This window comes from Sinohyriopsis cumingii, chromosome 8 (genome assembly GCF_028554795.1).
Source record: "Sinohyriopsis cumingii isolate HCF-2022 chromosome 8, ASM2855479v2, whole genome shotgun sequence".
Classification (NCBI taxonomy): Eukaryota; Metazoa; Mollusca; class Bivalvia; order Unionida; family Unionidae; genus Sinohyriopsis; species Sinohyriopsis cumingii.
This window is the reverse complement of record NC_142968.1, coordinates 14,041,922-14,069,601: the sequence shown is the minus strand read 5'-3', so window position 1 is coordinate 14,069,601 and position 27,680 is coordinate 14,041,922. Positions and strand designations below refer to the sequence as shown.

At 35.8% G+C, this 27,680-nt stretch overlaps 1 protein-coding gene across 1 annotated transcript in view; it reads left to right on the top strand.

The window, feature by feature from the left end:
* The window catches only part of LOC149793010 (CTD small phosphatase-like protein 2), a 76,045-nt gene extending 57,227 nt beyond the window's left edge, over positions 1 to 18,818 (top strand). Inside the window, exons 11-12 of the mRNA XM_089966886.1 lie at positions 832 to 927; positions 3,177 to 18,818. Coding sequence (XP_089823012.1) covers positions 832 to 927; positions 3,177 to 3,239 — 159 coding nt within the window. The 3' untranslated portion in view covers positions 3,240 to 18,818. The remainder of the gene's footprint in view (positions 1 to 831; positions 928 to 3,176) is intronic.
* The last annotated feature ends 8,862 nt before the right edge of the window (positions 18,819 to 27,680 follow it).

Below are 27,680 nucleotides of genomic sequence, written 5' to 3'. Positions count from 1 at the left end.
TTTAACATGTTGTACTGAATCACAGAAAAATATCTTGCTGCGCTTATTAAACCATTGTGCATTTACAAACATGTTTTGTTGGTTTTAACTTGGAAAAATATATGGATCATAATTCTGACTGAAATTTTGTGTTCATAACTGATTCCCAATTTGCTTTCTATACACCTATAATAAGGTATATTGTATTATGTTATGATGATATCTGGCAGTATGTCCAGTCCATTTGTCTGCACAATAACTTGAATTGTTCACCATCAGCAGTTACCAAAAACTTTTGTGCATGGCTTGCACATGGGAAAGGAAGAACCATATCAAATTTAGGGTCAAAATAGTAGAGGTCAGGGTTGGTGTGCCTGGGAAAAAAAAGACCAATGGTTTCCTCACAGTGTGCTCTAGTTCATCAGCATTAACAATTACCAAACTATGTGGATGGCTTGCACTTTGAGTAAGGGGGAATAAAAAACCAATTGGCTTTGGGGTCTGAAGATAAGAGGTCATTGTGATTGACTGAAATAAGAAAAACAATTTATGCACACACAAAATGTTACTTATCAACCAGCTACATTCACAAAAATTAATATTCAGACGGCTTTGCAATTAAGGTATGGAAAAGGTCAAATGATTTGGGTGTCAGAAAGTCAAAGGTCATGGTCATTGTGACTAAACTAAGAACGTGTTTTGCAGATATATCCTTTGGTCTAGAAAAAGTTTAGTGACCAAACAGCTTGCATGTTAAATTTGAGGTAGGTCATTCTCTTGTTTAAAATAACCCATAGATACTTGTATGCCTTGTAATACCAGACGTATAGTTTACCATCTCATATCTTACAGCTTGACAATGGAATTCCTATCGAGAGCTGGTTTATGGACAAAGAAGATCGTGAGCTACTTAAAGTGCTGCCATTTTTAGAAAGCCTGGTTGCAATGGTAAGTTACAAAAATTGCTTTAGCAAGATAAAAGAGTAATTTTGGGATTCTTCAACCAGATTTTTCTTATCAAATATTTCAAAGTCTTGGCAGTCCTAGACTGATACATATGAATGTAGTAAGCGGTTATGAAGTTACTATCTTACACATTGTATTCTTTTTGCATGGGGAGTCAGAAATTCCAATCCTATGACACATTGATTCTCAACCTGTCGGTTGCAGACCTCAGGGTTGCCGCTGGGTTATTCCAAGAGAGCATAAAAGTACAACTGTTAGCATGTGACAGTCCGTGTAATGTGCTTTATTTTAAAGTAGAGGTCTGCATACCTGATAAGGTTGGGAAACCCCTGTTGCAGCAGATATTTCCAAATTGGGGGAGGGGGTGAATGTAAGTTGGGGAATCTTTATTGTTGACTCTAGAAGCCAGCTTACATCATCTTTTTATAAAAAGTTACATCTTAACATACAGCATCAAGGTAATTAAATGTTTAAAAAAACAAATTGAGTGAATAGTTTATGGATGGACCCATCTATAATAAAAACAATTTTTTAAAAACAATTTCTCTCTTTTGTCCTCTTTCAGTGTGCTGTTTCCATGGTAACTGATACATGAACACTAAAACTTATGTCAGAAATGACACACCACCACCCTATACATGTAATATTTAATCATACCAGGATAATTCAGGATGGTGCAGAACATGGCCATTGTTCAGTATATTTTTTTTTACAATGTGTGGTGGGGCCCAGAGTGGCCGAGTGGTCTAAAGCGCTCACTGTTCTGGATCACTGCCATCTCACCTCTGTCTGTATGGGTTCGAGTCCAAGGCTCGGCTAGCGTGGGTACGTGGGAAAGCCTGCCAGTAGCTTCACATGGGTCAGTGGTTCTTCTCTGGGTTTTCCAGGGTTCTTCCTTCACCAGTTATACTGGCTGCCATGTATAGCCTATCTTGTGCTGAAAAATGGCGTTAAACCCTAGAACAACAACAACAACAACTACAATGTGTGGTACATCCAGACCAAATCACAATTTAGCAGTAAGTACTACTTTGCAAAAACAAAGTATTGGCATTTTATCTTGGCTGATTTTCTTATTTGAGCAGCTCTTATTTCATGTATGTCAACCCCTGTTTCAGCCATATTTCTAAATTAAATGTGGAAAAAGCAGAATACTAAGCCTAATTAAAATACAGTTTAATTCCAGTTTTCATTTCTTTTTTCAAAGAATTGTATCCTTGTAGGATCTTGAACTACAAAACTGCATAGCCTTAGAAGGTTTAAGATAAATTGAATAAATAAGAATTACAAAAATTATTTGATGAAAATAACTTTTGTCTCAAAAAGGCATTTATGGCAGTGATAGACTTAAAACTTTAATAAAGCATTACGGAGCTGACAGGAAATGAGGCATAATAGTCAGCAAAGCACTGAAGTAAACCTTAGCAGAGCTTATGTTAGTGAAAAATCTTATGCTGGAGCAGAAGTATCCAAATGACATCACCTACGTGGAAAATTGACAATAATGCCATAAAGAACAGTTTCTCCTTAAGGCGACAGACTGTGAAAGGGGGATCTTGGCACAGAACAATATTCATACACGGGTAAGGCACAAATTAAGGTTAGAAACAAGCCAGTTAATACCTATGCAACTAGAGGCAATATCTTTAAAAGATTTTGATTTTGATAAAGCTCTAACAGAGTGCAAAAGGAAGAAAGATGGATATTGAAGTGTTAGGTACATACTGAGCTATGGCTGTTTCCTCTTCACCCCACACCCTCGTTTCTGCTACCCCCAGTGTTTTTGTGATGGGGGTGGGAGGTGGGGGCTCTCCCCTTGAGACAAAATCCGGCAGCATCTCTGCTTACACTTGAGGTAAGTATTTTGATGTTGGGGTCAGATTGTTGAAAGTCTAGGTCACTAACTGAAGGAAGAAAAACAACCTTTTCTAGTAGCAACAGCAGGGCCAGCATTAAAGTTTAAAATATTTTTTCAGACTTCATTCAGTTTGGGAATTGTTGTTAGTAGTTGTTAGTGGTGCTGGCATTACTGATTGCAAATATGCAATGAAACACTGGGTTCTGCAGAACGCTTTATCTGTGGGCTCAACATGTAGACCATGGTCTTGTTGAAAATGTAGATACTCTATTTTCACAATGAAATCTTTTTCAGTACTACAGAAGATGGATAAATTTGTGTTGCTTGTATTTAATTTTATTATTTTTCAAGTAGAATAATTCATCACTTTCAGAATGAAGATGTTCGTCCCCATGTTAGGAATCGGTACAAGCTCCATCAATTACTGCCACCATGATATCTAGCCGCCAGTACAGAAATCATCAACTTTAATGGCAACATATTCTATCATCAGCTCTGGAGGCTTTAAGCAAGTTTTAACTAAGACAAAAATTGATTGATTTAGTGGATCATCAAACCTTTATATGTAACTTTGAAATTTTGTCTGTATTTGTTGTTTGTAGGACATCTCCATGTCCTTAAATGGGCATGCAAGTGGGAAAAAAATGTCGCACCTCTATCACATTTTATGTTTGAACATTTATATTTTGCAATAGTGTGTCATTTGTAGGAAACTAGGATCACAATTTTTCAAACATGCACAACATATGATGATAAAATAATTTTCTTGTGCCCATGTTGCCAACTTGGGTCTCTGGTAACCCAACCTATCTTATTTTAATGGCCCTAGCCCGATACATTTTTATGGGTGCATCTTTTTTTAAAAAATAATGTATCTACCAGTGGTGCCTGGTTTTTCACATCCAAAGTGGTAACTTTCAATTGGAAACTGACATAACTTATATGAGATGGATAAAAAAGAGAAGTAAAAAATTTTTTTTTAATAATGAGCACTGACCATGGAAACCTTTTTTATTTTCACACAGTTAGCTGAAACACTTCTTTGGGGCCTACTCTGCTGTTTCTTTTGTTGGCATGTAAATAAAGAACTCATGAAAATTAGACATTCAGTACAAGTCTGTTTCATGTTGTGTTGGGTTAATAACATATAAGTTGTTTGTCGGTCTTTCCCATCTGGGAAAGGTTTAACAAATCACTATTTCATCCAGAAGTTAATTTCTTTCTTTCAAGAGCATCATAGTGCAAATCTTCTCTTGCCAAGGTTCCAATAATTCTGTCTACACCTTGGCATATCGAATAGATATTTCTGTGCTTTGGGTCTGTGAATTTCATTGGATGCGGCAACCAACCACCATGTCCAATCAAAATTTAAATGTTAAAATTTGAACACTTCCTACATAATTGAGACAAGGGGAGAACACAACTTTCACATACACCTTTCACCCAAATAGACCTGTAGTGGCTTCCCTCTGGTACATAGTCATACTTTTGATGTTAAACTTACAAAGCATCCTTTTTAGGTCAATTGCCACCACCAATTTCAGCCGATGTACAATGCACTACACTATTGGTTTGTTGGAATTGCATCCTAAGGGAGGCAACACATGAAATCCAATAGATGTTGCTAGGACAAAGCACTGATATAGCTGTTCGATCTGCCAAGGTGTAGATAGGGTTATTGGAACCTTGGCTAGCAAAGATTCATAATACAGTACCCAGAGTACCATATCATTTGCAATAATACAATAAAGATGTTAGACCGGGACTTTGGTTTGTAATTAAATTTATGAAATGAATCTATTTTTGCTGTCTTTTTCAAGTCTTGGCAAGCAATAGATTGAAGTTTTTAAGTTTCATAAGTTTAACATTATTTGTCATGAATGTAAGATTTTGTTTATCACCATATGAAAATAAGGTTTTATCAAGTAAAATTGCTTAATAGTGAAATGACATAAGTATAATTTGATACTGTAGACATCGTGTCATGTTATTTATTGTTATCATTTTTAACATCATTACATTTGTGTTATTACACATTTGTAGCATGGAAAGATGTGCAGGGTAATTAACCTAAATAACAACATAGTCATTCAGTGAAAACTTGTCATCATTAGAACTGAATTCATATTCCCCTTCCCCAAATAACAACATAGTCATTCAATGAAAACTTGTCATCATTAGAACTGAATTCATATTCCCCTGCCCCAAATAACGACAAAGCCATCCCGTGTAAACTTGTCATCATTAGAACTGAATTCATATTCCCCTGCCCAATTTTAAGGATTTGAATAATAGAGTTTTAACATTTGACCATTCAGGGGTATAAACCATTTTTAGCAAAGTAATACAGTACAATTTAAGTATTTTGAGAGAAGTTGTTATTACCTGTTTTTGTTCATTTTTGCTTAGGGCTATTCCATTTAAATATACATGGCACCCAGGGAAGGCACTTTAAAAAAATATCTATGCCAGGTACTCAGATTACATGAAGAGATCATATGAAAGCAATACAGAATTAAAATTGTACCTATGGATGACTATTCTACATTAAAAGTGCCTTCCTGGGGTCTCATGTATGTTTTACTGCACTGACCTAAGTAAGATATTGGTCATGTTGATTGGAGTTACTACAGTGTCAAGTATGATATCTTATGGTAAATAGTTTTTAAGTGCACAGATTCTTTTGCACATTTTTTTTTAATGAAGAAACATTACATGTAAGGTTAAAGAACATTTATTGTAGGTTGTCAGTGAACATAATTATGTGTTGACCTTTACTAGTTGTCACATTTTGTGGTACCAAGGATTGGTATTCTAGTATGTAACTGTAAAATCTTGAGACATAAACCAGGAATACTTCATTACACTGTTATTCATTTGAAGCTTTTGAAGCAGCTTGTCATTCTGTAACAAAAATCATGTGGTGCAAAATTGTTCATGAAGTAAATCGTTTTATTTATTGTACACTATCACTTGCATGCCTTACCAATGTCATTTTGTTTTCATAAATTGTACCTTGATCTCTGTTCAGTGGCAGTGCATAAGAATTTACAAGTATACCAATATTAGTGTATACACGTGTGTTGTGTGATGGACCTATTTCCTGATAGGACATAAAAGAAAGGGAAGAATGGCCAGAAACCCTTTCTCTTTTACTAATGTTCATGTGTGACCTATCCGATTTTCAAAATTCTTTTTATCTTCAATTATATTTTAAAGTTGAGAAAGTACTCTGTTTCCTTTTGAACTAGCTTATATATTCATCTTCAGCTGTTTAATTTTATCTTTTTAATTCTTGTAATTCCACGGCAAAAATAATTACAAGATGTAATTGGTGTTTTTAACTCGGTTGATCCATGGGATAGTATGTTGTCTGTTTATTTATACCTGTTTGTACAAATTTGTTATCCCAACTCCTACACTACTGAAGAGGATTGTAATTAAACTTGAACATACCTTCATTCCATAGTCAAGTTGGTCCTACATAAAAATGGTGCGATTCTGACATCCACATGGCAACCACAACAACCATCTTGAAACTCTGTTATCTCTACTTGTCCTAAGTGGATATTCATGTCAACATGGGGTTTTCACCAAAAGAATTGATGTTTTGTTGGTTACAGATGAAAATGGTTCTGATTAGATGTCAACAATTGCCAGCATGGTAGCCACTTTGAAAATCAGAGGACTAGTTGGGCCTAAATTAAAATGGTCCTAATCTATGTCCAATATGGCCACAGTGTCCATCTTGAAAGTCTTGTCGCTGCTTCTTGACAGTGAATGGTCATGCCTGCAGAGGGTTTTAACTTGAAGACTTGTGCTGTTGAGTTGTAAATAAAAATGGCGCCAGTCTAGTTTCTAATATGGCTGCCACAATATTCATCTGGATAATCTTGTTATTGTTACTTCTCATTGATGGTTGGTCATGATGACACTGTGCTTTTACCTCAAGACTTCTTATGATGTCTAGTTGATATTAAGTGGAGAGGGTGCCAAAATGCTTTAAAATGTGGTGACCATAGCACCCATCTTGAAAATTTTGAAATATCTTACTCAACCAAATACATTGAAGGCTATCTGCTGGTAAAACATATATTCAGGTCCATATCAGAAATTATCATCTTTTCTAACTTTATTTTTTTATCTCAGTTCATGTCTGTATCAGAAAGTCTTGTCTCTAACACATGGTGTTTCATGTCTGTTCATATCCAGATCAGAAATTATTATTTGCTCGAACACATGATGCTTTATTTCTGTCTAGGTTCCATATCAGAAAAGAGAATAGTGTGAATTTTTGTGGTTACCAGTTTCCATGGTTTGTATAATTAAAAAAAGAATTTCACAGGTACCTAAATTCATGGGTTGAAAAAGGGATACTGTTATTTCCACAGGCAGGGCATTGTTCACTGGGTTTTTAAATTTGTGGTTCATACTAATGACTACATACACAAGATTTGGTACCACACAAAAATTCTGAGGTGAGAGTGTACATGTAAGGAATGTAAATACTAATTTGAGTATATGATTGTGTTGCTGTACATTTTTTTACCTTCACATCTATTAAGTGAGAGGTATGTATATAAATAAATATACAGAGCATTTATATATTGTTCACTCATGCATTGCTTTTACAAAGTTTATCTGAACAGAGAAAGGGTTGTAAGTCATTTATCATTCATTTTTGTAGATTGAAAAGTGTCTACTAGAGTTTTATATATAAATATTGTTGATTGATTATTTAGAGATTGTTTAGATGAGCATTACAGTCAGTGAAAACTGTAATAAAGATTTTCTGTACAGATATGTTTGTTTTTTGATAGCATAAGCAAATACTTTTAGGATCATAATTTTCATGCAATACACATATAGATTAGTTTGTCCATTTCATGTAGTTCAAGATTTATTGTCATTGTTTTATTTTATATACAAACTAGCTTTTACAGTCTTGCATGTTATGTCAGGGAACAGTGTGAACCCTAAAATAGAGCAGTCTCATTTCTGCAATCCTTCCAAAAGTGAATTCTTTTCGACATGGGGGTGAAACAGTTTCATCATAATAATGATGTATCAGTATTTTTGTAGCCGTGTTATTGTGATCAGTGCAGAAAAGCTACAGCAGCAGCACAGTACAGTTCTTACTTTCATAGAGGAACATTTTGGTATTTTTGCTTGAAACTATTTTAAAATACATACATTACTGATTTAATTGTACTTTTTAAGTGTACTTTTGACTTTCAATTAATGGAAACAACATACATTGTTATGATGGACTTTAAATGTATTCTAGTGTTTAGTTTGAAGTTTTAGGTAAAATTGATACACTGTGTTGTTTCTTGGATTGTGCATCATGATGTTTTAATCTGTAGACAGGTGTATCATTTCACTCTATTGCTATAGACACAAATTATTTCAAAATGTAATGGAAAAATCTTTAACTTTTATTGTTGTGCCAAATGTTGAGGCATGAGTATGCCAGCCTGCCATTCAAATGTTTTGAAAATTACCATCATTGAAAGATTTAGTCATTTATGGTTTCACTCAGGGAATTTACATATTTCAAGTGAAACTGCTATGAAAAGGGGTCAGCACTCCCTTTCTAAAGCTGTATTAAACTGAGACATAATGCTTTTATATATATACTTGTTTATTAGTGGAGTTCAAATGCAGATTGTATGGACCCAGATCTGCTGACAAGATTCCAGTCATTCAGTATGTTAGGAGTAATCACTAGAACAAACAAACAGAGACCCTAATCTGCCAGTGTATTTATTCGAAGGCAGATTTTGGGCTATGTTGTTTTGCAGTTGGATTCAACTTATGTAAGTGAGCACAAGCATTTTTGATTTTCAGGATAAAATCCTATGATAGTTGCAGTAATAGATTTAGTTGTTTTATGGATGTTTATATCACGTGTTGGTTCTAAACATGTATTCTTGCAACTAGCCTAAAATGAAAAATGATTAAAAACTCAAATATGGCCATCAGTAATATCAAACCATTCTTTTCTGCATTCATACAAACAGTATGCTTTCAGTTTACCCTTGAAGTTTCAATGGGGGTTGTATTCTCAAATGGTTATCATGTCATTAGAAGTGTTAATCTGCTTGGGTGCACAGGGTCTAACCTCTCACTTCTCTTACTATCATTTACTGTCTGCGTTATTCTTCCTAAACCTTTTTTTTTTTTTTTTTTTAAAGGTTTAGTCTGCCTTGGAAGCTCAACAGCAATCACTTTGGTGTCCCTCTGCATGTCTGACCATACATATGTCCACACCCTAGTTTAACATTAGTAGTACAGTCTTTTTACTTTTCTTTTTTGCAATACCATTTTATTCCATAGTCTTTGGATGTTTAATAGAGCTTGGAATTGGTTTGAAGTGCAGGTCAGGGCCAGTTCCTTGCTTTGGATTTTTTTTCTTCTTCTTTCCTCCTGACATTTTTTATACATTTTTGGCGTTATTATTTTACACACAAAAAAGTTTGAAAATTTTATATATATATATATATGATAGTATGTGGCATGTAATTATTCATTGGTACTCAAAGCTGAGGAGTTATACCAAGTTAAACCCTCTTCTTGGCATTGATTTTGCAATACAGGTGCCATAAGCTGCAATGGTAAATTCATTGCTGCATTAAAGTAATAATAATGTTACATATTCATGTGACAATTTCAACCTTTGCTTTCTCTCTCAAGCCAGAAAATACCTTATATATATACCTTATATATATATATATATTAGGCATATTTCTTAATTTTCAGGAAAAGTAAAATGACTACAATATTTTTTAACTACATATTAGTATACACAGCCTTCAATTGCTTCCTGAACATAAATAGACTTTTTGCAGGACAATTAAATATATCCAAATTTTTAAAAAATGGCTACAGAAAGTAGCTTTCGAATCTTTTGTTTTAGTGAATTAGTACTTAAGTTGTTATTTAGATGGCAGTATAGTTCTAAATATAAACCGGATTGTTTTCATGAATAAAACTGATCATAGCTGCCTCTGTTACACGTGCCCCCCCCTTTTTTTTTTTTAAGAAAATGGCTATGGGTTCTCTGATTGTTAGCACAAAGGACTGACAGGCTTTACTAAATGGCATGTCCACAGAGAAAATTTATCAATGTGGTGGACTTATTTGAAACAAGTTGGCATAGCATTGAATTATTCAGATTTTCATTCTTTTCATAAATTAAGAAATATTACTTTCTCCTTTAGAAAATGTTTATAATGCTGAGTAGTTGGGTCTGTATGCACTTAAGGCATACAACATTCATGAGGAAATTAACTATGTATGTAAGTTCTCCTTACATTTGTTTGCATATCCTCAATTGCAGGCCCTTAAGTGAGTGAAAATATTTTGCATACAGTGCTTGCAATGAGCTCTTAAATGCTTCATTTTGGCACCATATGCCATTCACTGGCAGTCTGTAAGAACAATTGTTAGTATAGCACAAGCCAAATTCTACCTAAATCAAGCTATATTGAATACAGCCCAAAGCTTACTGTTTGAATTGATGGAGGAATTGTTAAATTAAAGGATAAAGGAACTTTAATTACTGTTTGTACTTGTATACAAGTCAGATCATATTACAGACTGCATAGACACAGATTTGCTGTTGCAATAATGCATCAGCAGATTTAGGTCTGTACAGTTTATTTGAATTACTTATAGAACAGACAAATAAATCCTGATCTGCCAGCACATTATGCTGTGGCAGGGCCTCTGCTGTTTCCAGGTGCACTCAACCTATATGCAAATATATATGGTATGGTTATAATTGATTGCACAGACTGGAGGTAAGACTAGACTCTATATAACCATTGTTAAAGTCTGGAAGAAAGAACTCTTTAGCTAATTTGCAGCTTAGTTGATTGAAAAAATGTTTATCATACAGCAAGTCACAGTGGAACCACGAATAGAATAAATTCAGGATCATGTTTTAAGAAAATTGTAAAAACATCCAATTGATTTCTTCTGTAATTATAATATTTTAACATTTTTGGCGTGAAATGTTCTGTTCATATTTCTGCAGTTGTGCAAATTGTACATAGGTGCATTTAAAAAAATATTTTCATATAATCTTCCACCCATTTATTACCATAAATTGTTTTTTTTTTAATGCTAAAGTGCTTATGTTGCTTTCTTGGCTCTCCATCTCTCTCTCTCTCTCTCCCCTGATTTTCACTTACCTGTACATAAGGTCACATGAACTTATGGTGTAGCCTTGCATCCTTTATGCACCAACCCTCCATCATTGAATTATTGATTCCTCACAGGAAGCCACATAACAGATCAGGTTTTTATCAGACATAGAGTAAAGGCTTGTGACCTCAAGATCTTGTACAATTGAATAATGAGCTAGATCTGCCTAAAGAGGTGATCCTGTATCTGATTGGCTAAGTTTAATACTACTGTGGAGATCTGCCTAAAGAGGTGATCCTGCATCTGATTGGCTAAGTTTAATACTACTGTGGAGATCTGCCTAAAGAGGTGATCCTGCATCTGATTGGCTAAGTTTAATACTACAATGGATTACTGCCTAAAGAGGTGATCCTGCATCTGATTGGCTAAGTTTAATACTACTATGGAGATCTGCCTAAAGAGGTGATCCTGCATCTGATTGGCTAAGTTTAATACTACAATGGATTACTGCCTAAAGAGGTGATCCTGCATCTGATTGGCCAAGTTTAATACTACTATGGAGATCTGCCTAAAGAGGTGATCCTGCATCTGATTGGCTATTGGAGATCATATTTCTGTTTTGGTTTGATCATATTTGGAATATGGGCTTAAGCTGTGAATCACTTGAGATTTGTGAGTGTCAGATTTTCTGTTGGCTAAAAAAATGCATGTTCATTGTTACTTAATTTTATGGATTTGACACATCTTTTTATATGTAAAAAAAAAAAACAAGCAACAAAATGTTCAGCAACAATGCATATCTTAAAGATTACACCTTTAATCAATTCCACACATTTTTCCAAGCAATCCATACAGCAGTGAATGGATTATGTAAGTTGTTCATTTCTAACACTTATCATTAATGCAAAGATCAGGATAAAAAAAGATGCAGACATTCCAAGTATTGAAAATCAATTAAGTTTAACACCATTGCTGTGATTAGTGTGGACAGGGTAGTAACACTTTTTGATGTTTTCAGAGCTCATAACATGTAGCAGCTGCTGTCTTATTGAAAGGAAATTGCATCATATCTGTGTTCCATGCATACGCATAGAACCCCCAAATTTATGCAGCACATTCTCCATGGAAGAATTCAGATCACCTCTCATGAGTGGTATTCATTCCCAGTGGATACTCATTTAAATGAAAGGAGGGACAGTAGGGTATCAGATTAGATATTGATGAGCCTGAAAAGTATCCTTCGCTAAGCCAATGAATGTAAAGTGGATTATCTCCCCAGACGATAAAGTATTGCTTTGGACAGACACAATTATAATGGGATTTAGAAAGCGTGACTGATCTACCGATTGATTATTTAGTGGTCCTATATACAAAATATAATTAGTAATTACAATCTTGTCTTGTGTTCCATTTGCTTAATGGAATAATTAATTGTACTTGTGATTAGTAGAATAAAAGATGTCGCGAAAACTTCCTTTATTCATTAACTGGAAATGGTAATTGCTTTCACATAAATCCATCAGTTCGGTATTAACAGTATTTAAATGAAGAATTCAGTGCCTTCATGATTCTTGTTTTGGACACTTTGATGAATAAATGGTTGCTGTTTTGGAAGGATATTTTTAATTAAAGACACATTTTCTTTTTTTGCACTTTAATGTTTTCACATTTCTCAAATGTTTACAAATTTTATTGAATGGATCAAATTTTATTGAGTATTTGTTATGAAATAGAATATATGCTTTGTGAAGTAAAGAAGGATGCAAACGAATTTTGAATTTATGACTATAGCATAGGGTTGAGCCATTAGATACCTTTAGAATTTAAAGTCCACACAGTTTTGCTTGTGAAGTCATAATCAGTAAATTTCTGTTGTTTTTCATGCCATTCATGATACACACATTGTTCGTTGTTATTATTATCATTAATAAACATGTTTTGGAGTTACGCTTGATGACATAAAGATTAAGAGGTGGACAGAGTATGCTTTGAATATTAGCTTGATTCATTTTTTTTGTTTTTGTTGCAACTTTAAATTTGTTTAACTTGCACACTAAAACCATGAAAATTTACACCCCATGAATTTTAGTGATTCATAAAATCAGCAGGCTTTTGTACAATTTAGATAATGAGCAAGATGCATGTATATTAATGAGGTGATCTTGTATCTGATTGGCTGAGCTTCTTACCACTCAGGAAACCACATTTTAGTAGGCTGTGATCAAACTTGTAATACAAATTTGTTTACACAATATAAAATATATGGATTGGTGGACAAGTGGACCATATGCACCTCTAGCTGGACTGACAGAACGGTGAACTGCATATATGATATTAAAGCATACGAAGAACTAATAGAGAGATAGCGTCAAACTCTTTAATCAACTATTTAGCATTATAAAACTACATAAGTATATATCTTTGGCATTCCTTGGACAAATTTGTATAATCAGACCTTTGCAGTTGTTGATAATTTGTGGGATCCATGCATATGAATGAGGTGATCTTGCATCTGATTGGCTGAACTTGTTACCATTCTGAAGACTATATCTGATAGGCATAAGTTGTCAAGGTCTAGGATGAGTTCAGTCATAAGTAATATCCATGCATATTAAAGAGGTGATCTTGCATTTTATTGGCTGATCTTGTTACCCTTCTAAAGACTATTTCTGATAGCCATAAATGAAGCTTTAGGATGAATTCAGTTATGAGTAAAATCCATGCATGTTAATGAGATTGATATTAAGTAGGATTTGAGCTTGTCAGGAATTAAGTGACTGTTTTGGATCATATTTATTTTTATTTGTACTTGTTAAATAGGCTGATGTGCTCGAGATACTCAGTGAGCAAGAGCTAGCTGTACATATTAATGAGGTGATCATGCATTTGATTGGCTGAGCTTAGCATTTGAGAGACTTTATGATCCAATTGTAATCAAACTTTGTAAGTAGGTTGATGTTGTCAAGATGTTACATAATTTGTATTATGAGCACAACCTGTGCATATATTGAGATGAATACATTTGAATGACAGAGCTTTTTACCACTCTAGAGACTTGATAGTATTTTTGTCAGACTTGGTTAATAGGCTTATATCAATGTCATGATTGAATTTTGATCAGATGTTTTTCTCTTTAATTTGGCAAATAAACTTTTATTAATGTTTTACAAAGATAAATCTGCTATTATTCAAGAGCTGATTTTGTATCTGATTGGATGATCTTGTATCTAACTGGATGATCTTGTATCCAATTGGATGATCTTGTATCCAACTGGATGATCTTGTATCTAATTGGATGAACTTGTATCTGACTGGAAGGTCTTGTATCTAACTGGATGATCTTTTATCTAACTGGATGATCTTGTATCTAACTGGATGATCGTGTATCTAATTGGATGAACTTGTATCTGACTGGATGATCTTGTATCTAATTGGATGATCTTGTATCCTTTTGGATGAATTTGTAATATCTTGATCTAGAGACTATATTTCTCTTCCAATTTCGATAAAGATTGGTAAATAGGATTATGTCAAGAATTTTAACAAGTTTGATATGAGCAAAGCCATGCATACTACCAGTAATTATGCTTTTGGAAAGAATGTTTATCAAAACTGCAGTGTAGGTAAAGTGAATGGGAGATGGTTTATATTCATTGTTTTGTTTACTACATAGCATGTTGAATGAAATGGTCATCTGTTATTTAAGCAGGAGGTTAATATCAAACCTACTTTGGTCATTTGTTCCAGCTGCCTTTTCCCTTTTTGTTTTAGCAGAGGTGTTTTGTTTTCCTAGTGAACCATTTGCATGGTGATGAGAAACTTGTTCTCAGCGTCATGGATTTTTTGCTGTAAATGTATTTTTTAAATAATCTGTATTGTAAGATTAAAATTGTTCTATATGAAATGATAAAATTGACCATTGGGGCATGATATATTGGGTATAATTGCAGCTAAGAAGTGTACAATGCACAGGTTGTGATTTCACTGCAGTCAGCCAATTTTTTTCAACAAGTATTCAGGACTGACATCATCACACTTAGGCATCATAGTAATTTTGGAATTGATGAATTTTTGCTATATAATACCATATTTTGTCCAACCAATTCATTGTACACCAGTTACTTTATCAAAGAGTGATTTCAGCGATGCGAGAAATAAGTATCAGTTTTAGACAGCACCGCCACCCCTGCAAGCCCAGGGATGTAGAACAAGTCTAATGCGGCCCACCTGTATGTCAAAAAGGGCAATTAAATCAGGTGGGAGTTGTGATGGTGGGGTTGCTAGGTTTGTGACTGCAACGATATAGGTTTGAATCCTGCCATTAGATCAGCACTTGGCTCCAGTTGCTTTAGCATTAAATAACCTGTTTGTGTTTTTGTACCAGAAAACACTGAGTGAGACGAGACATCACCAGATTCATTTTTAAGATTTGCTTGATCTGTCATTGATGAGATACTTTGAAATAGAACCCTTGTCTTTTCTCATTTCCATATGTACGATCATAATTTTTAAAAAATTCCAGTTGTGCAATTACTATATTAAAAACCTTTTGTGGTAGTTCTCTACCATTTTATTGTGTTGATTATTTAGTTTATAACTGCATCAGTACACATTGGTAAATCAGTTACTTTCACACATGTATATTTCATTTTCATTTACTTGTAGATTTATTTTTGACATAGGCAATCAAATGAAACTCGAGATCGACGACATGATGCAGATGTGACAGGCACCAACAGGTTCATGTTCTGGTGACCTTTGGAATTCTTGATCTTAATTCTAGTTATGTATGGGATAAATCCTTTCTTTTTTTTTTTGGTAGGGTTAGTTTTTAGTAACAATATGTTCCAAATGTTGTTTTTCACTTTCAACAGTATGAAAGCTGTAATTTGATTGGTGAATAGAAAGGACGGAAGAACATAACCTAATATTGGTGCTCCTCAGATCTGATTATGGAAATAGATCTTGGCTTTTGTCAGCATATTGAATAGGCAGCGTTTATTTTTGTATTAAGAAGCTTCTTTTTGTAGCTAGCTAAATGCAGTCTTGCTGAATATAGGTTTTACATCCTTATTTCATATATACTGCTTCTGGAAGTGCATTATGATGTTCATTGCTTTTGGAGCAGCACATATTGGTTTGAAGTTTGCATGTTTTAACGTGTTCAGTTCACATATTAAATATGGAATTGGATTATAATCCAACACTGACAGCTGCCTTGCATGGGAGAAGACTTCATCACTAAGGAGGGGGATGGGAGTGGGTAGCATTTTTTTTTTAATTTGCAAGGTTTTGTAATTTTGAAATTATTTAATTCTTAAGAGCAGTAAATGGTGTCTAAAATCTTGCAAGAATATTTGTATTCTATTTTCTGCATGTACACAGATTTCATGATGTAGCTTAATTCATTCAGTGAATGATCGTTTAAACGATTATGCAGAAATTTGGTCATTGTTCTACCAATCTTTGTCTTTGTGCAGAGACGGTCAAAATTGTCGATGCATCATTGACAGGGATGGTGACTAATAATTAATCTTGTATTACAGTGAGACACTGATCAGGGTGCAGAAAGAGAACAAGGAAAAACCATCTGAAAAGAAAACCAACAGAGGGTTTCACTCATTTAATATACTTGCTAAACACTGCCTTCAAACCACTTAATTTGCTAAAGAATCTTGTCTATTCTATGATCATCATCAAAGAAAAAACGTCACCTCTTTTGTTACTTTGGCCACACACAAAAAAATATTTTATTTAGTTGAGGATGGAAATGACTTGCTTGGTAACATGTTTTTACAGTAGATCCTCATTATGATGCCATCCAATATAAAGTATAATGAAGGGGATTATAAGGAGGGAATGCTGTATTAAAGGTGTGTTGTATCTAGCTGTCGATGTTGAAGGTCACTTTTTTGTCAGGATTATTTACCTATCCTTATGTCGAAAACAAAAACAATTCAATGTTGTACCATGAGTATAAAAGGCAGATGAACTTTGTTTTACTGTTCAGTATTCATTAACATTGCATTTCTGGTTTATGTTCGAAGGAAACAATGTCTCAGTGTAGTAAGGACAAAATGGCAATTAAAATGTATTTATCTTAGTGTTGGAAAAGTTTGGGGATTTTAATAGATAATAAATTACTTCACTTTTATCTATTTAATTGGAACAAAAAATTTCAGATTTTTTAGTAATGTCAATATCTTGGGTTTTTAAAAAATACATTTTTATGCATAAGCAGAGATGTGAGCAGGGCTGTCGTAAGTGGTGGGCGATACAGATGACCACCAGATTGGCAGAGCTATTTTGTGCATCTTATTTTATTCTGTATTTCACTTAAATACACATGCAGCTTTTTCATTAAAATACACTCAATTAGGTGTAATGTTCATGACCTAAATCATTTAAAAAATAAACTTTTTGCAGTGGGGGGTTTTCTGATGGGGGTGGGTGGGGAGGATGTTTTGTCCAGCACAAAACTTGAAACGACCCTGTATGTGAGATAATAGATTTGTGAATAGTCATAATGATCAGAATGTATAATTTTATGTACTTGACATTTTGTCAAGAATTTCTGTAGAAAATTTGTGAATGAAGTAGTAAACATTTCAGTTTTGTTTTCCTTAGCTTTGGTTATTCCTTTATGGTGTGTTTGATTTTACATATATTCACTTATCCCCTATTGGAAGTGTGTAACTCTTAAAGTAAAACAAGATCAGTATTCTGCCAATATTTCAATTTTAATTTTAAAATGTATTGCCTCAATAAATATGAAACATGCATTTGAGAATGAGTGAAATGTCAACATGATGCAGATATATCTAAATTGTATATTGGGTTGACTTTTTATCCTTTTTTTATGCGGACACAATTTTTACCCTGCCATTAATGGAAAGATTTTTTTCCAACGTCATTGTTATATAATATTAGTTGCAAGATGGGAGTGATCTTCTTATTTATGGATCAATCGTGATTTAAACATATTTGAGAACCGATTTCTTAGCAGTTAATAAAAGCAGTTAAGTGTTTGCAGGTCACTGACCCACCTTTAATGAAAAGCAGTTACATAGCTAGGATAAAATTGTTTTGAAATATGATAAGAAATTTTGTTGTCAGTCTTGTATTATTTGTGGTTAGGGGTGATCCACGTTTAATTTTTGTGATTTGGGTGAAGTGTTTCAAGTTTACAACAATTTACCCACCTGAAATGAAAAAAAAAATTGCAATATAAAAATAAAACACCCAAAATTTCAGAACTTTAAAAAGTGCTTATTTTACAATTTTAATATTTCCCCATGCACTTTTATTTAGAGAGTATCTGCATTTTACATGGTTCATGCAACCTTTAAAAATCATTGAATTGAATGGTTGCCTTGAAAACTCATAATTTTTTATGGTAAAGTTTGGTTGCATCTTTTAAAAATCCTTGAATTTGTTGAAAAACTTTTAATTTTGAATTTTATCTGAGAAAATACAGACCATTAAAACAATGGAAATTATACTGGTTCATTTATTTTTATAATTTTTTTTATTGACATTTTTTTCAAAACTAATGAAATTGAATGGGTCATATTACACATGGGTTGGTACCACAGAGGGTTGCATACTGCTGCTGTTGTGAGACACTAATAAATACAGTTTTTTAATTCTACTTTTCACTTGGAGAAAGAACACTGCAGAACATTGGTCCCGGTTTTTAACATTGTTTGTTTGAACATGAGCAAGAAGCACACTATAAATCAGACCTTGTTTGTTGGTTTTAAAAAAAAAAAAATTTATTTTTAGCTGCAATATGTAAAATATATTTCCTGTAAAAAAAATGTCAAATTCCATCATCATCTTAATAAAAAGCACAAGATCAAGATTTTGTCTTTGTTATCTCTTTTTGTTTAAAACTAGGAAAGAGACTTGCCTGTAAAAGATGGGACAGAGGTATCACTCAGCTGTGGCTTCAGCAGTGTCACAATTTTATGTTTAAGTTTTTGATAAGCAAATATTTTCTACATCAGTTGTTGTATTCAACTGACATGTAAGTAAAGCATTACCTTGTGTCCAAAGTGTGAACTCGGGGAGTACCTGTTTTAATTGAGCAGACAGAAACCTGTTACAACAGCACTTCAGAGGCAAGACAAGCACATTCCGTGGAACATGTGGTTACAATGAATCGTGCATTATGTGACTAAGTTCCTATGTTTGGAAATCCCACTGACTTTTTTTTATTGTATTTGACAGTTTTGTAGAGTTCATCATTTTAAGCATACAAGGGATGTTTTACTATGGGGGGGAGGGAATTACCCCTGTATAAATATTATTACACAGTGAAGATTTTTCTCAAGCCCACCAACATGTTTATGTATATGTCTATACATATGTCTGTCCACAGCAGGGGGTCAAATGGTCTCAAGCATTCAATTTTACTGATTACTGCCATCTCACCTCAGTCTTCTTGTGCTCAAGTCTCAGATTCAGCCAATATGGTTATGTGAGAGAGCTTGCTAGTATCTTCCCACATGTTGCTTCTTGCTGGGTTTTTTCCCTGTGTTGTTCCACCTCCATTTATACTGGCCCTCATGTATAGCCTATCATCTGCTGAAAATGGTATTAAACCCACAACAACTGTTCACACCCTTGTTTTAATCTCAGATTTCCTTTCCTTTTACACACATTGTTTCTGGCTAAATAACGAATGGCTTTACAAAAAAGGGTTTAGGGTTTGGTGTTTTTCGTATGGTGACACAAGTAGGTCATTTAGTGCCAAGAAGAACCCCATAGTAACTGACCCATTGGAAAGATTTAAACTTGCACCTTATCAGTAATGATTCCAGCACATTAACCACTGAGCCACCATGACCATGGATCCTGCCTCTATTAGTTGTCTTTTACAGTATGCAGATGACGGGGCATATGGAACCTATTCTACATACATAACATAATCATACGGGGGGGGGGGGGTCTAATTTGGTTGCATATTCAATTAACCATTGTGAAGAAGCCATTAAAAAGACCATACAGTTTTTGAATGGTCAAATCCACAAAACCCACAGCCATACTGAGAAGCTACCTACACACTTGCTTAAAAGTTGGATCCAACTGCAGTTTGCACAGAACCAGATCTGCCATTGTATTCTGTGCTCTTAAATTGGAGCATGCAGTTTGTTAGGAGTGATCAGTAGAATAAACATCATATACCCTTATCTGCTGTTGCATTATTGTTTGCAGATGGAGTGAACTTTTAAATGAGTATGTTGGCATCCGTTAGTCTCGAGAGACGATGGAACTGCGCCCATGAGAGATGTCCCGGTTGGTGGTTGTGCAGCGTCTGCTGTGGCTATGTAGTCCAGTGCGGGAGTGGCAGTCCCTGCTGAACTTGAAGGTTGTGTCTGGTGTTGGTTGGAGCTGCTTCTTCTTCCTCTGCAATCGTCTTTCATCAGCTAGCAAGCGTAGCTTGTCCTCTCCGGCTTTCAGACCAGTGATCAGAGCATGTCGCAACCTCCCTCTCATGGCCGAACTGGACGAGAAACCTTCTGTAGACGAACTAAAGAAGGCCTTAGAGAAACTGTCCCTAGGTAAAGCCCCAGTGAAGGATGGCATTACAGCAGAACTCATCAAGTGCGGATATAGCGTGCTGCTCACACACCTGCACGACCTCGTCTACCAGTGCTGGGACGAGGGTGCAGTGTCTCAGGACATGAGAGACGCTAACATCATAATCCTGTACAAGATCACGGGCGACAGAAGCGACTGCAACAACTACAGGGGCATATCACGTCTCAGCATCCTGGCGAAAATTGGTTGCCCTCCAAAGCTGCTTAGCATGATCCAGTCCTTCCACGATGACATAAAAGGCACAGTGCAGTACGATGGCTCAACATCCGACCCCTTTGACATCCGCAGTGGAGTTAAATAGGGTTGCGTCCTTGCCCCCACGCTCTTCGGCATCTTCTTCGCAGTCCTGCTCAAGCACGCTTTTGGGACGTCCACAGAAGGGATTTACCTGCACACGCGATCAGACGGCAGACTGTTCAACCTGGCACGACCGAAGGCAAAGAGCAAAGTGCGTGAAGTAACCATCAGGGACATGCTCTTTACAGACCGTGCTGCTCTAGCCACCCACACAGAAGCTGAGCTTCAGCGCCTGATCGCCCGCTTTGCTAAAACATGCGATGAGTTTGGGTTAACCATAAGCCTAAAGAAAACAAACGTGATGGTTCAGGACGCGGACCCCCAAGCATCATCATCAACAACTACGAACTTGAGGTGGTGAGTCAGTTCATGTACCTCGGCTCTACCATCACCAACAACCTCTCGCTCAATGCTGAGCTCAACAAGCGGATCGGAAAGGCATCAACATCTCTCTCCAGGTTGTCGCAGAGAGTGTGGAATAACAGCATGCTGACCCTGAACACTAAGGTCACCGTGTACCGTGCCTGCGTGCTAAGCACTCTCATGTACGCCAGCGAAACCTGGACTATGTACGCCTCACAAGAGAAAAGACTGAGCGCCTTTCACATGCGATGCATCCGACGCATACTCGGGATCACCTGGAACGATCGAGTAACAAACAACGAGGTGCTGGAGCATGCCAAGATTCCCAGCATGGTCACACTCCTCCGCCAACGTCGCATCAGATGGCTGGGCTATGTACGTCGGATGGATGACGGACGGATCCCCAAAGATAAATGTGTATACATGGTATGTTAAACTTGCACATGCAACGATTGTTCATTCTGTTAGATATTTGTATGTTTTTTAAATGTTTAATTAAGGATAGCCTTGAAAATATAACTTATTTTTATACTAGAGATGTGATTCTCTGAACTTAGAGCATGGCCATCTACTGTACATCGTACAAGTAGAAGCAGGGTGGGGCACGATGATCCAACTTGTCTTTATGAAGCAAAAATGCAGTCCACCATATGCAGTTTTAAACAACTGGATATGAGAAGTGGGGTTTACGGACGTACAAAACAACCGGATATGAGGAGTTGAGTTTACGGACGTACAAAACAACTGGATATGAGGAGTTGAGTTTACGGACGTACAAAACAACTGGATATGAGGAGTGAAGTTTATGGACCTACAAAACAAGTATAACATATTGAGCCATGTCATGAGGGAGACTCTAGTGGTTTAGGATCTTACAACATGGTGATATTTGGAATAAAGTCACTAATCAGCAGCTACTGCCATGTATGACATGGGGTGAAGGTTTCAGATAACATACAGGGAAGGAAATTTTCAGCTTTTTTGCAAATTTTTGTTTTTGGCTTTAAATAATTTGAATCCCTCAATGTTTATGGCACAGAGTTGATTCAGTGTTATCAAATATAGTTTGTAGTACTAATAATAGTAATACACTTGTTGGTCTTACTAAAATTAGTAACAAATTGTATGTATCCACTGTCCTTTAATGTCAGGTTTATTTGAAGGGATGCAACTCAAATTTATGTAAATTATTAGAGCCATTTTAGTTATCTCCCTTGGAGATCATTCCATTACAACAGGGGTGCACAACCTTTTTCTGCCTAGGGCCAGATTGCATTTTTAAGACCAATCGAGGGCCTCAAACAGAACGCTATAACACAACACTTTAATATAATTACTGTTCGTGGGCCAGATTTCTGTGTTGTTTTAATTTGCCCTGAAGGCCGGACAGAACACGTTTGCGGGCCAGATCCAGCCTGTTTCAACCCTGTGCACCTCTGTATTACAAGAAGGACCACTCTACAGATATTATGGACTTCTGAGAGAGTGGCAGGTGTAAGGTGAAGTTATTTAAATTTGCAACATGTAAAATGTTGGTATACCTTCATGTCACTTTCATGTGCTGTGGCTGAAATTTTTTCAGATATTTTACTTGTGGAAACTGTGCATAACCTAAAGCACACAGCTAACTAAACTGACTGCTGCCTACTGTGCTAAAAAAAATTTATTTGCCTAAAGTATACTCTCTTCAGCAATTATTAAAATAGGGAAAACGAATTTTGCCAGACTAGAAAATACCAGCTTTTGAAAGTGCAATGAATGAATTACTAAATATATATACAAAAAAATTGAAAAAATCATGGGCTCTATTTTATTACAATTTATCTCTCAAGTCCAAGAAGTGAAAATGATCAATCAAAGATAGCAGTTTTTGGAAAGGTGCACATCTGAAGTAAGGCCAAGCTGTAGACTCTATGACCCATGTTACACCCATCAATCATACATCAAAAATAAATGGAATTAAAAGTTCTTTCAACAATAACTAAGAAGTACAAGGTCCTTTTTAAATAGCCAGTATAACAAGTGAGAAAAACCAGGGAAAATCTTTTTCTATAAAAATCTAACAATGCAAAATACAAAAATGTAGAGGACCACCAGATACGAGAGAAATAAATAAAACACTAGCTCTGTATAAGCTATTTTACTGACCTGACAACAGTATTTCATAATTCAACAGACAGTTACACAGATAGCACATATTTACATTGTAACGGTACGTAAGTAGACATTGCAGTGCCAATGGTAAAAGAAGATTTAAAAATGGTGCAGTAGTAGATGGCATCAAATTAAGCTACAACACGTTAGTAGACAGATGCACAATAAATTTTTTTTATGTATGAACATGAGGCTGTTATAAGTTAAAACGGAAGAAGGTACATTCTTAAAATAGGCATTATGGTAGTACGATTTAAGTCTGACTATTGTAGACAAGGTAACCCAATACTTAAGTGCCTTTGACCGCTAAATATACATAACGCACATTTACAGTGCAGCACGGACCATGTCTGAATCGGCTTGTTGAAAGTTTTGAAATCAGAGATTGTTCTAAGTTCATTGGGCACATTTGTTTCAGATTCTTTGAGCGTCAAATTTGAAAGAGAGCTTACCATACTGTCATTACTCTTGGTACTGTTGCCAGATCTGGTTTCTTAAATTTGCAGTTTTTTTTAAAGTGATCAGATTACTCAGGTAATTAGGTATTTCAGTTGCCATATATCTGAATCTGCTAAGAGTAGGAAGGTTTGCTTTTCTTAGCAGGGAATCATATGATCTAGTAAACTCATCAAACACCAGTTTTAGTCCACTATACTGTATTTTTTCCTTTTGTCCAAGTTGTGTTTGCTACAGAAATGCCAGAAAGGGGGAAGTTGTTGTAGTTGTTCTTGTAGGGTTTAACGCCATTTTTCAGCACACGATAGGCTATACATGGCGGCCAGTATTAATGGTGGAGGAAGAACCCGGGAAAACCCCGGAAAGAACCACCGACCCACGAGAAGCTACCGGCAAGCTTTCTCACATACCCACATTAGCCGAATCCGAGACTCGAACCCACGCAGACAGAGGTGAGATGGCAGTGATCCGTAACGGAAAGCGCTTTAGACCACTCGGCCACTCGGGGCCCCAAAGGGGGAAGTAGTTAAAATTTTACCTAATAAAACATCATTTGTTTCATAGCTTAGTATTAGTGGACAAACAGAATTGATATGTTGCAAGACATTTAGTGATCTTGCTGCTTTTTGGCATCTTAGATTTATGGTTATTAGAAGTTAGTTGAGAATCAATATCTACTCAGTGGAGTTTCACATAGTCCTCACATGGTACTTCATGTTTTTTTTATAGTGATATTGGTTACTTTTTGCACATTTTTGCTGAGTATGATCGCTAGGAATTTCTGAAGGTTTGCTTGCATGCCATTTGCCATGAACCAGTCAGTATCTTTTTCTCATTTAGTAGAACAGATATTAAATTATTTGGATCATTATGGATGTAAATTATGGTATTGTCAGCAGCCTAATAACAGTGTTTATGTTAGGTTAATTTTAATATATTATTTTTAAAGATATTAAATACCAGATGTCCTAGTATTGAGCCTTGCAGTACACCTTTGGAGGTTATATCCTAGTTACTGTATGAGGATTCAAGTTTAACATACTGTTCTTGGTTATACAAATAGTTTTCAATTTGTTTGATCGATGTTTTAGGTCTTTATGTTTTTGATGATGAGGCCTGTTAAAGGCTTGTGAAGACTGTCAAAGGCTTGTGAAGACTGACAAAGGCTTGTGAAGACTGTCAAAGGCTTGTGAAGACTGACATAGGCTTGTGAAGACTGTCAAAGGCTTGTGAAGACTGCCAAAGGCTTGTGAAGACTGCCAAAGGCTTGTGAAGACTATCAAAGGCTTGTGAAGACTGTCAAAGGCTTGTGAAGACTGCCAAAGGCTTGTGAAGACTGTCAAAAGCTTATGAAGACTGCCAAAGGCTTGTGAAGACTGTCAAAGGCTTGTGAAGAATATCAAAGGCTTGTGAAGACTGTTAAAGGCTTGTGAAGACTGTCAAAGGCTTGTAAAGACTGCCAAAGGCTTGTGAAGACTGTCAAAGGCTTGTGAAGACTATCAAAGGCTTGTGAAGACTGTCAAAGACTTGTGAAGACTGCCAAAGGCTTGTGATGACTGTCAAAGGCTTGTGAAGACTGACAAAGGCTTGTGAAGACTGACAAAGGCTTGTGAAGACTTGTCAAAAGGCCTTGGATAAGTCTTATTAGTGCTGCACCTACACTGGAAACACTGTCCAGTACATCCCTCCTGTCCTCCACGATTTTCAATAGAGTTGTTTGACATGCATAATAATAATAATGAGGACATTTTATAGCGCCTAATCTTTAGAAAGCTCTAAGTGCTTTACAACATTAGACAACACCTATAACATAAAAAAAACATAATGACATGATTACAAAAAACAAACACCATTAAATTTGAAAACATAAAAACATGCTGAAAATATTTAAGGTAGGAAACATTATTAGGTCTTTAAGTTTGTTCTTGCAGTCTAAATAAGTGAGTTTTAAGAGCACTCTTGAATGAAATCAATGTGTCTTTGTGTCTAAGTTAAGTGGGCAATTTGTTCCACATTGCTGGGTCCTAGTATGCAAAAGAATGTCTATATGACTTCATTTTTATAGTGGGAATAATGAGTATAAGATTGTCAGAAGAGGAGCATAAGTATCTTGCTGGTGTATACACATGGGTAATGTAGGATAGGTATGTTGGACTGGAGTCTGTCAGTGAAACGTAGCACAGGAGAACACATTTTGTGTTTGATTCTGGATCAAATGGATAGCCAGTGTAGGGTACAGAGCAGGGGGAGGTGTGCTCTGATCATGGTACTCTAAGGATGATCCAAGCAGCTGTATTTTGAACTTTTTGAAGTTTCTGGAGTAGATATTGAGATGAACCAGACAGAATTGAGTTACAATAGTCAGTTTTGAAAGTACTAAGGAACACACAAGTGTTTTAGTGGCATCAGCTGGAAGATATTTGCGAATGGAGCTAATGTGTCTCAGCTCAAGATATGCAGCCTTGCATATGTTCATGACATGTTGGTGCAGTGTGCAAGTACTGTTGAGAGTAACACCTAGGTTTTGTACTGACTGTGTTAATTTAATGTTGGTGTTGCTGGTATTTATTGTTTGAGGTAAAGGATGTGAATGAGAAAGTTTTTGTGTTATAATCAGAATGGCTTCAGTTTTATCATCATTCATCTGCAGCTTGTTACATGTCATCCATGATTTCACATCAGAAATGCACCTCTATACACCTTGGATGGTAGCATCAACTTCAGTTGGGTGGCTAGATTTGTATATTTGGGTGTTATCAGCGTAAAATTGGTGAGACACTGGATGATGATCTATGACACTTGAGAGCGGCTGAGTGTATAGAATGAAGAGAACAGGTCCAAGAACAGACCCCTGTGGAACACAACAACATAGATCTAGGCTGGAGTGTATTCCATTTGCGGAAACAATTTGTGTCCTGTTGACTAAGTAGGACTTGAACCACAGTAAGGCTGTATCATGAATGCCAACTACATACTGGAGACAGTGAAGTAATATATCATGGTCTATTGTGTCAAATGCTGCAGACAAATCAAGGAGGGTGAAGACTGTAATCTTTCCGCTATCCAAAGCAGAGAGAAGGTCATTAACTACTTTCAGAAGAAGTTTCAGTACTGTGGCATGGGTGATTTACAGACTGTACATTGCTAAAAATACTGTTTGAATTCAGATGAGATACAAGTTGGGATAGAAAAACTTTTTCAAAGATTTTTGACATGAATGGGATATTAGAAACTTGGTTGTAGTTCTTTAAATTGTTATGGTTTCTTCAGCAGAGGCTTTACAGTGGCAGTTTTGAAAAATGATGGTAATTCCCTGGATGAGAGAGAGAGGCATTAATAACATCAATTAGTGAATACAATATTTGATCTAAGCATTCAAGCAGCAGTGATGTTGGAATTGGATCAAGTTCATATGACTTTGGTGCACCCTTCATCACGATTGTACGTACTAAATCCATAGAGACAGGTTCAAATGCTGCTAACTGAAATTCTATATCACAACTGTATGATGAGTTAATTGAAATTGTGTTGTCAAGCTTATCTCTAATGGTTTGTACTTTGTCATGGAAGAAATTTGCAAACAGGTCCGGAAGGTCGACTGGAGAGAAGGTAGTTGGAAGTGGTGTACATTTGTTCCTTGACATTAACTTGTTAGTAATCTCGAAGAGCTCTTTGCAGCTGGAATTTTCTGTGATCTCAGTACTGTAGTGGGCTGATTTCACTACATGGATTATGTGACGTTCTTCTTAGCGACTTCATAGATTTGCTTATGAATAGTGAGTCTGGTGGAAAGCCAAAGCCTCTCAGCTTTATGGCGGTCTCTTTTAGCAGCGCAAAACTGGTCCCTAAC